General features: G+C 42.3%; 1 protein-coding gene across 2 annotated transcripts in view; it reads left to right on the forward strand.

Annotated features, from left to right (window-relative positions):
* The first annotated feature begins 2,830 nt into the window (after window positions 1–2,830).
* The window catches only part of SLC15A5 (solute carrier family 15 member 5), a 49,563-nt gene continuing 39,459 nt past the window's right edge, over window positions 2,831–12,934 (forward strand). The window contains exons 1-4 of one of the 2 annotated variants that reach the window (XM_081957387.1): window positions 2,831–3,153; window positions 4,875–5,041; window positions 5,188–5,732; window positions 8,205–8,427. In XM_081957387.1, the coding sequence (XP_081813513.1) occupies window positions 5,369–5,732; window positions 8,205–8,427 (587 nt within the window). In that variant the 5' untranslated portion in view covers window positions 2,831–3,153; window positions 4,875–5,041; window positions 5,188–5,368. Of the gene's footprint in view, window positions 3,154–4,076; window positions 4,189–4,874; window positions 5,042–5,187; window positions 5,733–8,204; window positions 8,428–12,934 lie in introns of those variants that run through there. The other variant, XM_081957388.1, reaches the window with a different exon arrangement.

The raw sequence follows: 12,934 nt of genomic DNA on the forward strand, positions 1-12,934 counted from the left end.
CACTTAGATCATTAGAAATGATACTCCAGGGTCCTTGACAGAGTGAGGGACATCCTCACTCTGTCATAAATGTTCCATAAATGAAACTTCTCTGTTCGGCAACATGTGGAAGGCTCAGATTCCTCATCCCAATGTTATCTACTCAATAGCGATCCCTGAGTTTTTCTGATCACTGTAATCTGTATGTAATGTAATCTCCATGTAATCTGCTCACTGAGCTAGCAACTCCTAGGCAGCACAGGTAAGGCTTATTGCTAGAGATTGCTAAGGGTGAAAAACAACAATTAAGTTAGTGAATATTGTAAAAGACTCAATTAAAGCTTTGAACTATCTTCATTGTCTGGCAGCATTTCCCTAAAATTTTAGATTGGGTCTTAGCTTCAGCTAAAGATGACATAGACCAAATCTGGAACTATTTAGCATAGCATGTTTACCATGGAAATATAGTTAAAGAGATTTTTTTCTCTGCCCTACTCAAGGGATGCGATGGCTCAGTGGCTAAGGCGCTGCACTTGTTGATCAGAAAGGTCAGCAGTTCGATGGTTTGAATCCCTAGCGCTACATAACGGAGTGAGCCCCCATTATGTGTCCCAGCTTCTGCCAACCTGGCAGTTCGAAACCATGTAAAAATGCAAGTAGAAAAATAGAGACCACCTTTGGTGGGAAGATAACAGCGTTCCATGCGCCTTCGGTGTTGAGTCATGCCAGCCACATGACCATGGAGACGCCTTCGGACAGTGCTGGCTCTTCAGCTGTGAAACAGAGATGAGCACCGCCCCCTAGAATTGGGAAAGACTAGCACATATGTGCGAGGAGAACTTTCGCCTTTAATCATGGTTACTCTACATTACTAGCAATGAGCAGCTAGGAACAAACCTAAGTACATTAATGTTTTATTTAAACATTAAGAAGTTTGTGATATGAGAGAGAGAGAGAGAGAGAGAGAGAGAGAGAGAGAGAGAGAGAGAGAGAGAGAGAGAGAGAGAGAGAGAGAGAGAGAGAGAGAGAGAGAGAGAGAGAGAAATATACAAACACACACCATGCACTGTACTTTTTTAGTAGATAAGAGGATGGAGAAGAACCTTGAGTACTTTCTCCCATTTACAATTTGTCATACGATTTTTAAAAAAGTAATCTTTCCAGATGATAAAGCTGGGTCTAATTTACCCATTAGTGAAAACAATGTCGTAAAGAATATCTGCTGACTGCCCAATATAAAACTCCACCATGCATCATGAAAAATAATCGCAATGCAATTACCTCTGAATTATAGAAACGTCAAATAGGTGCAAGTAAGACAAGAACTTACGAATATATGAAAAACTGCCTGCCACAGATATCATGTATATGTTTGCTTTGACGCTAAAGAAGAAGGCAATAGAGAAGGAGAAATAAAAGTGGAGCAATAATCAGATGCCAAAAAAGAGCATAATGGCACCTTTATTGTATCTTGCAAGACAATAAAATAATGGCCAAACATTGATATGTGCCAACACTTTACTAGTATAGCATGTATGCATGCATGCATGCATACATACATACATACATACATACATCCACACATATACATACATACAAAAGGTGTGCTCATCATGCTTGCCATCGCTTATCTTTTTTATGTTCTGTTGATTTTATTGTAATTTCTTTAATTATTGTTAGCTTTCCAGGGTCATTGAGAGTCGGTGAGACATTTAATGTGCAGCAGCTGCCAAAAAAGCTGACACAGTTCTAGGCTGCATAAACAGAGGGATAGAATCAAGATCACATGAAGTGTTAATACCACTTTATAATGCTTTAGTAAGGCCACCCTTGGAATACTGCATTCAGTTTTGGTCACCACGATGTAGAAAAGATGTGGAGACTCTAGAAAGAGCGCAATGAAGAACAACAAAGATGATGAGGGGACTGGTTGTGTAATACTGTTTTGTGATTGCACCCAAAGTGCCTATCACTATTGGTACTATATTTGCTTTCTTTTGCCATTGTTGCTCTACTTCTATTTGCAACATTTGTGATTTTCTATTATGGTTCATCACACAATCAGCCCAGTGGTGGGTTCTGGATCCCAGTACGGTTGGAACGGGCTCGCCATCGCCCACATGGATGCGCGCCATGCGCATGCATCGTACCTGCCAGCAATGCCTCTGCAAGCCTCCGCGACACTCCAACTGCTCGTGCGCAGAAGCGCCAAAGGCTTTAAAGGACAGGTAAGGAGCTCAGGTGGGCGGGTGGGCCCTCCGGAGCACCATACCGGAACAGTGCCCGGTGTTCCGGGCAGACTCCGGTACACCCGTACCAGACCATATCACCTACAACCCACCACTGAATCAGCCATATGTTTAGGCTGGATTTGGCGTTTTTTATCTACCTATCAAGTTCTTCCCAAAGACTTGGGATAGGGAGTTTGTTGTTGTTTTGAGAGCATTAAAGGTATTATATGTTATATGGCTGTGATCATACAATATGCTAACATAGAACAGAACATAGAATAATAGAGTTGGAAGGAACTTTGGAGATCTTCTAGTCCAATGGCTAAACTCACAAGACAACAAGGCAACCTCAAGCAACCCTATTACTTCCTCCAGTAATCAGAAAGGAAGTTTATATAGTGCATTCATCTTCATTGCCCTATTTCCACACCTTTTCCCCTCTTAGTTTACCCCAACTTCCAAGAATATTACACAACACCTGAAACCTTTGTTCCTGGAAACACAATAAATCATGCAAATAGATTCTGACTTACAGAGTGTCTTAACTACCGTTCCAAATTATTTAAAAACGCACATGCTCTAAATCTGAAAATTCCCTTTGGTTGAATAGTTTTGCTTTCTAATATCCCAACTATCTACTGCAGTCTTTCACAATACTTTGCAGTAGTGTCGTCTACAGAACATTTCCTTCTGTTGATTTAAATAGGCTAAATGTGTAAAATGTAAATTCTTGGGGGAACTAAGTGACTCTCCATCTTTGATGACTGTGCTGTGACCTTTGCATATTTATCTAAAAGTATGTCCTGTTGTGACCAACAGGATCTACTTGCAAGTAAGTGTGCATAAGATTTCTCCCATGGAGCTAAGTGGCTTCAGGGGTTGGGCCTCAGAACATACTACAGAACTGAAGGCTCAGCAGTTGGCCACAGACAAGGACGGGCAGGTAAGTTAACACTAACTGTTCTAAATTGAATTGGATTGTCATCTCTACCATCCCAGAATAGAGTTGCTGGCTGGCAGTAATGGGAACTATTACCTACCCCACAAAGAGTTGACCAGCTTGGAGTAGAGTGCTCGCAATATTAAGAGTAGAAGTTATCCAGGCACATTTGTGTGATTGATAAACTGGGTTATAAATCAAACACAGAAATCAGTCAATTTGGTGGGATTCACAGTACTCTAAACAAAAACCAAACAAGCTACCTTAATATTTTAGCCATAATCGGATAAACAAGTGAGCAGGTTGAGTTTATTATTCAAAAAGTATTAACTTTATGAAAAACCATCACCCAGAGTTTACAAATATTCTGCACAAAATACAAGAGTTTAAATGCCTAGCATTTAGTTTAAGGTTATAGTTCAAATTAATTCCAGCTGAAGCACAAATCAAAGATGGGGAAAAAAAGATGAGATGTGTGTTTTTCTCACAGGAAGAAGTCTCATTCATAAAGGGGATGCAGATTAAGAGATGAGTTTGCAGATTACTCAATCTATTTTAGCATAAAATAAATCTACCAGGTTTGTGAAAAGAAGTTGAAGAAGAGTTGTGTTAAAAATATGATATGTTGGGTTTTTTTTATAAAAAAAATAACTATTTAATTTAGCCAGCCATTTTGATTTGTAAATCATGGTTTGTCTTTTTACCTGCATGTGTATTTATGATTTAGCTTGTTGCACAAACCTCCCTTGCCTATGCAGTGGACTAGAAGACCTCCAAGGTCCCTTCCAACTCTGCTATTGTATTGTAGTTTATGGCTTAATATGTTGTGTGAACTCAGCCAATTATAGTTTATTTGTTTTTTTTAAAAAAAAACCATGGCTCCCTAAGCAACAGTTTTAAAACTGTGAATTCGGCCGCTTTGCTTCCAGTATGATGGCTAGGAACTTTGAACCTGTCCTCTTGTTTCACCTTAACTGACGTTTGCTTGCTTTCTTGCAATAAATAGACAAAATGGATGATGTGAAAGGTTGCAAACAGGTAACGTCTCTGCAGTTTTTTTCCTTAATCTTGGCTACTCTAAAATGTGTGGACTTCAAAGGCTCGAAATTCCCCAGCTAGACTACTGGCTAAGGAATTCTGGGACTTGAAGTCCATACATCATAAAGAGGTCTAGGCTGAGAAACTGCTTTAAATATTAATGCATAGAAAAAAAGCCTTAACCTTTTGTCCATCAGGGACCGTTTCTATGGAGGCTGGTTTTTCCATAGGGGGGGGCAGGGGGGGGCATGGTTTCATGCACTGCCAGGATCCTGCACATGTACAGATTGAGCCTTCTTCAATTGTGCAGCCTGGTTCTGTTTATACTGCAGACTGACACCATAAATTTTACCTATAAGATTTTTTTCTGGAAACCTCGCAAACGGGGTTGAGATTAGAACAAAGTTGCAAGGAAGAAATATGCATCTATTTTGGTTTGGAGATATCCCAGGTGATTTTCTTCGTGGCTTCCAAACTTTTCATTAGCACTTTGCAATTATTTGGAAGAAGGTATGTTGATGAAGATCCTACCTATACTTTTAAATCTAGCGGAATATAGTTCCCCCCCCCCTCCTAATTAACTTTCTTATCTGAATTTAACTAAGAAAATAGCAAAATGTAATAACGATAAGCTGTTGTTCATCCTGTAATGTGTATCCATCACATCTTTATCTGTTTACTTCCAGTTTCATTTGTGGCTGCTTAATTAAAGCATCGGAATATTAGCCTCCTGTTATTTTCTCAATCCTAAAACTTGAATTTTGCGAAGGTATTTTATCTGTAACAGACAGATAAAGTTTGCTGCACATTGTATTGGATTCACATAATTTTAATCGGCAATTGTGGTCTGGAGGTAGGTAGAAAAGAGAGTACAGATCATGTTTGCCACCTGAAAAGCTAATTAAACAGGGATGGCTTTGGGGTTTTTTTGTTTTTTTTACAAAACTTGCACCATCCACTAAAATTAATACCCATGTTTTGAATCTGTTTTTTAAACAGATTGAAAATAGGACTCGCTCTGAAAATTGTAGCCGAGGATGGAATCTTACACAAATCTCTCACTTAGGTGTTAATTATAGAAGAGGGTAAACCGAAGCACGCACACACACTCACACTCACACACACTCACACACACTCACACACACACGTACGTTCCATTGCTCACAGCAACCTTCAAGTCATGCCTCTCGTAGACTTAAGACTCCGGCAGGACGAACAGCTTCTAAATCATGTTTCCAAGATTGAAAGAAGACCAGCCAATGATCCTCTTGGCCTGGGTAGTTCAAAGTTTGAGAAAGAATTCCAGGCGATGGTTTGCTTACTCCTGGTGGAACTGTGCGAAAAATTTACTTTCTACGGCATCGTCTGCAACATGATTCTTTTCTGCACTATCAAGCTTGGTTATCACAACTACGAAGCCGCCATGCTCAACGTTTGCTTTGCTGGGGCGTGCACAGTGGCCCCAGTTTTGATGGGCTGGCTTGCTCAGCACCCAGTGGGACGGATCAGGCTGGTGTATCTGTGCGCTGCGCTACATTTTATTGGTAGGTATCCCTTTTTTGGGGGGGCACCTTATGGTAGCTGGTGGTTATTTCCAAATGTAGATGGTGTGCAAAAGATGGCTTTGTAAAACCTGAATGTTTCTGCGCCAAATTGGACATTTGAGAAATGGGTGCGTGCTATATTTTGAAATCGTATGTATGGCCTCTTTTTAATTTTTTTTTTTTTACATTTTGTTTGGAACGTAAGTTGCTTTTCCTGCCATTCATGCTATGACAGTCATTTAGACTAGTGTTTCTCAACCGTGGCAACTTGAAGATGTCTGGACTTCAACTCCCAGAATTCCCCAGCCAGCTGGGGAATTCTGGGAGTTGAAGTCCGGACATCTTCAAGTTGCCAAGGTTGAGAAACACTGATCTAGACCATAATGGATGAAACTAACTGGCCTTGAGACAACAAGATTTATCAAGTTTGAGAAAATCCAAACAGAGGTCAGATTAAGGAAAGAATAAGCCAGTGTTTCTCAAACTTGGTGACTTTAAGTCCTGTGGACTTCAACTCCCAGAATCCCCCAGCCAGCATAGCTGGCTGGGGAATTCTGGGAGTTGAAGTCCACAGGACTTAAAGTCGCCAAGTTTGAGAAACACTGGAATAAGCAATAGTGTTCCAGGTCTTTCTGAATTTACAGTACTTCAGGTGTTGGTTTAATTTAAAAAAATTAAAGGTACAGCTTTATTATTTTTGATGAATGTTTAATGAAAAGAAGGACTAGAGATAACACGATAGCGGTGTTCCAATATCTAAAAGGGCTGCCCTAAAGAAGAGGGGGGGGGGTCAACCTATTTTCCCAAGCATCTGAAGGCAAGACGGGAAGCAATGGATGGAAACTAATCAAGGAGAAAAGCAACCTAGAACTAAGGAGACATTTCTTGGCAGAACAATTAACCAGTAGAATAGTTTGTCTCTAGAAGTTGTGGATGCTCCATCACTGGAGGTTTTTAGGAAAAGATTGGACAAGGATTTGTCTGAAATGGTATAGGATTTCCTTCCTGAGCAGGGCATTGGCCTCAAACAGGGGTCATCAACCTTTCGGACCTCAGGGACCACTAAATTCATAGTTTTAAATCCCGTGGACCACTAATATGATCTGCCTAGACCAGCTGGGTGGGCATGGCTAAGTGGTCATGTGACTGGGTGGGTGTGGCCAACTTGATGTCACTCACATCGAGGGGCGCCTCAAAGGCCTCTACTCGCCCCTCTCCTCCCAGCCACTCCTCGCCTCCCCGCCTGGGTTCCTTAGGGCCCCAACAGGAAGCAGTTGTTGGAGCTAAGCAGCCACCATGAGAAAGAGTTGGCAAAACAGCTCAGTTCAAATTGGATCTGACCGAGAAGGAGGCTCAGCAGAAGCACCTTACTGAGGACTACGAGCATAGGCTTTCCAAGCAGAGGGAAGGCCCGCGGGAGTGCAAGGCCAGGTACCAGTGCCTGGAGGCTCAGCGGGCTGAGATGGTCAGCCAGTTCCAGGCCATGATGCAGTCCCAGTGGAACAAGGCCCTCCGGCTCTTCGCCATCAGTGGCACTTCCCTCCAGCCTTCACCCAAAGCCCCACAGCAGGAGGCTGAAGCAGACTCCAAGTGGGAATTTCTGCCCCCCTCCGACCCACACAAAAAGACCAAAAAGGAGGAGACTCTCTGCAGCAACACAAGCCTTCATTGCACGTATCCAGCCCAGGGGCCGTAGTTTGAGGACCTCTGATTTAGTGAAATATAAAAAAATGCAAATAATTTTTCTGCGGATCGCCAAAATTTTCTCGCAGATCACCAGTGGTCCATGGGCCACCACTTGGTGACCGCTGGCCTGGAAGACCTCCAAGGTCTCTTTTAACTCTCTTATTCTGTTATTTATTTATTTATGCCTCCAGCAACAGCTCCCAGGGGCATTTTTTTAAAAAAAATTAGAATGGCAGGTTACCTCAGCTGGATGGTTGCTAGGAAGTCTGCTACCTATTGACATTAAAAAAGGACAAAGCTTCAACTGAGATAGTCTACTCTGGCAACCATTTTGTTAATACCTAACCTCATTTGAAACACAGATAGTCCTCGACTTAACAACCATAATTGGTATCATTGGCTTCCCCCATTGACTTTCCTTGTCAAAAGTTGGCTGGTAAGTTTACAAATGACAATCACATGATCCTGGGGATGTAAATTGTAAGTGTGTAAATACATGCTGGTTACCAAATGCCCAAATTTTAATCACACAACCATGGAGATGGTGCCACAATCGTAAATGTGAGGTATCAGCTGTAAATAACTTTTTTTCAGTGTCATAACTTTGGCCTCTAAACAAATGGTTGTCACTCAAGGGTTGTCTTAGTTCTTTTATAAGAGTCACCATGACCTGCTCCCAAAATTTATGAGGCCCCCCTACCACTTCAAGAAGTCTACGTTCCTTCAGAACTTCCCAGGATGACATGTCTGTTTTATGCTTTCAGATGTTCCTCTTTCTTTCTGCAGGTACAGCCCTGTTACCTGTGGTGGCCTTCCCTTTTGAGGATTTTTTCATAGATAAGCACTACGTCCTCCACACTTTGGCTAAAAAGAAGCAGGAAGCCCTCTTCTACATTGCGTTGTTGGCCACCTGCCTTGGCTCTGGAGGAATAAGAGCCATTGTGTGTCCTTTAAGTGTTTACAACCCCGAGGAACATAGACCAAAAGAGCTTCTGTCCTTCTTCAACTGGTCAGTGTCATGTGCAGGAGATACAAATGGTCAACCATGGGAACGGGTGTCATTTTGGAAAAACTGAACGTGGTTTGTTTGTTGCAAGCTATGCCAAGATTTCACTTGTGTGTTTAATTATCAAAGAAGGTAAATACCATGTTTCCCCGAAAATAACACAGAGTTTCTTATTCTTTTGACCCCCCGAAATAAGTGCTTTGCTTTATTTTTGGGGAGGTATTATTATTTTGGAGGTGCAGGAGATGGCGAGTGTGGTCACCTCTTGGCTGCTGCTGTGTTGCAATATTTTCAGGGAGGGCTTATTTTCGGGGAGGGCTTATTTTCAGGGGGAGGGCTTACTTTAGCACATGCGCTCAAAAGCCCAATTGGGCTTATTATCCAGGGAGGTCTTATTTTGGGGGAAACAGGGTAGTCAGGTCCAATGATCGCTGATGAGCCAATTTATCATAGAATCCTAGATTTAGAAAGACCCTCAAAGGTCATCTAGTACACATTCAGGTTCCTTTAAAGCACTTTAGATAGGTCTGTTTGAAGATCTCCAATAATGAATGCTGTGGTGGCCTAGAGGTGAAGACACTCGCCTCCCATTCAGAAGGTTGAGAGTTCAATCCTAAATAGCGGCAGAGGTTTCTCTATCAGGGCACAGTAAAGAGAAAATATATGTTGTGAACTCCGCATGGCTCCATCTAGTTGCCCCAACTCTACCCTGAATTAAGAGATTACAGGGTCATAAAAAGGGAGGGGTTTGGGGGGTTGAAGTTCTCCAAAAAAGGACATATCACTCCATAAGACAAGGTTTTCCACTGTTGACAGGTCTTACTGTGAGAAAGTTCCTCCTGATAACCTAACCTGGAATTTCTCGGGCAGAAGAGAAGAGATCCACTCCCCCCTCTATATAATGGCCTTTAGATTTCTGAAAATTCTACATTTCCCTTCGGTCTTCTCTGCTGCAAAGTAAACATGCCCACTTCTCTCTCTCCTCCTTTTCAACATCTCCATGAAATCACAGGGTCAACTGCCAGTTTGTGATTCGGTATCTTGACTACACAGGGGATGCGATGGCTCAGTGGCTAAGACGCTGAACTTGTCTATCAGAAAGGTTGGCAGTTCGGAGGTTCGAATCCCTAGTGCAGTGATGGTGAACCTTTTTTGGCTCGCGTGCCAAAAGTGGGGGGAGCGCAGGGGGGTCGTGTGCCACACCCGTAATGCTATGTGCACAACTCCAGCACGCATGCGCACACAATCAGCGCTCTCCCTCCATTTTTGGCATGGTTTTTTCACCCTCCCCAGGCTCCAGAGGCTTTATAGGAGCATGGGGAGGGCAAAAATGCCCCCCCCGGAGGCCCTCTGGAGGCTTCAGGAGCTTCCCTGAAGCCTCCAGAGCGCGAAAAACCAGCCCTATGGGCAAACCGGAAATTCGAGAATGGACTTCCGGTTTGATCGTATGGCCGGTTTTGGCCCTCCGGATCCTTCAAGGCAAAAAATGACCATACAAGCAAATTGGAAGTGGCTTCCAGTTTGTCCGTAGGGCTGTTTTCCTCCTCCGGAGCCTTGATGGCCCCTTCAAAAGGCTTCCCTGAAGGCTCCAGAGGGCTAAAACCGGCCCTACGAGCAAACCGGAAGTCACTGGCCAGCTAACAGGGCAATGCCTCGTGTGCCCTAACAAATGGCTCAGCGTGCCACCTGTGGCACATATGCCAAAGGTTCGCCATCACGGCCCTAGTGCCATGTAATGGAATGAGCTCCCATTACTTTGATCTTTTGATCTTCTAGAACACTCAGATTCTTTTCACATGTACTCCTGCTTGGATCAGTCTCCCCTCTGATCTTAGCACAATTTTAATGGCAAAGTTAAGGCTCAGACACCACAGATGACTGTTATCTTCATACTTTGTTTTACACTGAAACAAAAATTAAAAAATCCCACAAGTGCAATAAACAGAAAAAGAGATAGAAAGCCCAATGCCTAGCAAAGCTCAATCATATATTTAATACGAAATGGGTGGTTGGTTGGATATGTTTAGCTGTGACCGAAACCTTAACAGAGCAATTCCGGTTAATTGGAGAACATTTACTTTTAAAGTTCTAAAATGTTTTATTGCAAGTCAGAGCATTTGAAAGAAGTTCAGCTGGGGAGCGTCTGTGCTTCTTCTCTGCAGAGAGACTCATGAAAAGAATGTTTGTAGGAGAGAACTGAGCTATTAAATCACATCTATGATTTTCCTAGCAAAGGTGTATATCTATTTTTGGAAACGGAGGAGTTACTGAAAAAGAGAATAGCCAAGGCAATGCTTGTTTGAGAAAAGGTGGGAAAAAGGAAGATGAAGAATTGCCTAAAAGCAGAACTGAGAACAACTTGCAAGGGAGAGGAAAAGAAATAAAAGGACTAGGGGAGACATGATAGCAGTGTTCCAACATCTCAGGGGCTACCACAAAGAAGAGGGAGTCAAGCTATTCTCCAAAGCGCCTATTGCCCCCCCTTCTTTGTGGCACCCCCCTCAAAACCCTGTTTTGTAACCTGCCTATCACACTCTTGGGCAAAGCATGTGAGGCATCTCCTCCTTTCAGTGGTCCACAAAAGTACATCTATAGTATGTAGATGAAGATAATAAAGTTGAAAAAAAGGTGAACAACATTTTTACAGAACTATAGATACCTTGAGGCTGGTTGATCTTGAGGGCAGGACAAGAAGCAATGGGTGGAAACTAATCAAGTAGAGGAGCAACTTAGAACTAATGAGAAATTTCCTGACAGTGAGTACAATTAATCAGTGGAACAACTTGCTTCCAGAAGTTGTGAATGTCCCAACACTGGAAGTTTTTAAGAAGATGTTGGATAGCCATTTGTCTGAAGTGGTGTGGGGTTTCCTGCCTAGGCTGGGGGTTGGACTAGAAGACCTCCAAGGTCCCTTCCAACTCTGTTATTCTATTCTACTCTACTCTACTCTACTCTACTCTACTCTACTCTACTCTACTCTACTCTACTCTACTCTAAATATTGGATATACCCTTCAGTAAAGTTTGCAGTTATTGAGTTCATGAGATCTGGGCCAAGGAAAAGAAATAGTAGTTTCTATAACTGTATACCCATCCTTGTTTTTCTGGCTTGGATATGTTGGAAACAGCCCAGGTTTTTCTTTAAAAAAAAAAAAGAGATTTACTCATTTGAGCAAGAAGCCTGAAGATCCTCCCTAACTGGGAAGTACCTTTCTTCTCTTCAAAGGTCTGGCGCTAATGAGTATCTTTATTTATTTTTATCTCCCTTCATTAGGAGTCTTGTTAGCAAAGCCAAGTTCTCACTTCAGAATAGCCTCTCAGGATATTGTTGGGGTGTAAACCAAAAACTGCTTTTCTTTTATTTTCTTGGGTGCTTTTTTTTTTTTAAGCAGACAAATCGGATGCAACTGGATAATTTTTCATCAGTGTGAGAGATAGAAATTGAGGTGACCAGATGTGGTGCCAACAGCAGAACTGAAATAGCAACTTCAACATCAGAAAAAAGCTTCACAATAGAAGAATAACAGAATAACAGAGTGGGAAGGGACCTTGGAGGTCTTCTAGTCCAATCCCCTGCTCCAGCAGGAAACCCTATAACCATTTCAGACAAGTGGTTGTCTTTAAAACTTCCAGTGTTGGAGCATTCACAACTTCTGGGAGCAAATCATTCCACTGGCTAATTGTTTTAACTGTCAGGAAAATCCTTCTTAGTTTTAGGTTGCTTCTCTCCTTGATTAGTTTCCACCCATTGCTACTTGTCCTGCCTTCAGTTGCTTTGGAGAATAGTTTTACTCCCTCTTCTTTGTAGCAGCCCCTGAGATATTGGAACCCTGCTATCATGTCACCCCTAGTCCTTCTTTTCATCAAACTAGACACACTCAGTTCCTGCAATGTTGCACAGGATTGAGCTGTGGGGTCCTTGTTGCTCCCTGAGCGTTGTTGTTTTGTTGCAGACATTCCATTACCCAGCTAGGTAACATCTCTGATAACGCTACCTAGTTGGTAATGAAACATTTGCAATAAAACATCCAAGCTCAGAGAGCATCCTGGACCCCACAGAGTAGACATTGTAAAACTGATAGTCTGGTCTTCTTTTTGGATTAAACAGGAAGGTAAAAGTCAGCATTGATGTTATTTGGTAGCAATGTCTTAAGGAACATCTGCAATTCCACACATGTAAACATGAAGGAGAGAAATTATTCACATAAGACAATTGAGTAATAGAATAACAGAGTGGGAAGGGACCTTGGAGGTCTTCTAGTCCAACCCCCTGCTCAAGCAGGAAATCCTATAACCATTTCAGACAAGTGGTTGTCTAATCTCAAGTACCTCCAGTGTCAGAGCATTCAAAACTTCTGGAGGCAAGTTGTTTCACTGATTAATGGTTCTACCTCTCAGGAAATTTCCCCTTAGTTCTAAGTTGCTTCTCTCCTTGATTAATTTCCACCAATTGCTTCTTGTCCTGCCTTCAGGTGCTTTGGAGATTTCTTTCTGGCAGCCCTTCAGATATT

This window comes from Natrix helvetica (assembly GCF_964273705.1).
Source record: "Natrix helvetica genome assembly, chromosome: 6".
Lineage (NCBI taxonomy): Eukaryota > Metazoa > Chordata > Lepidosauria > Squamata > Natricidae > Natrix > Natrix helvetica.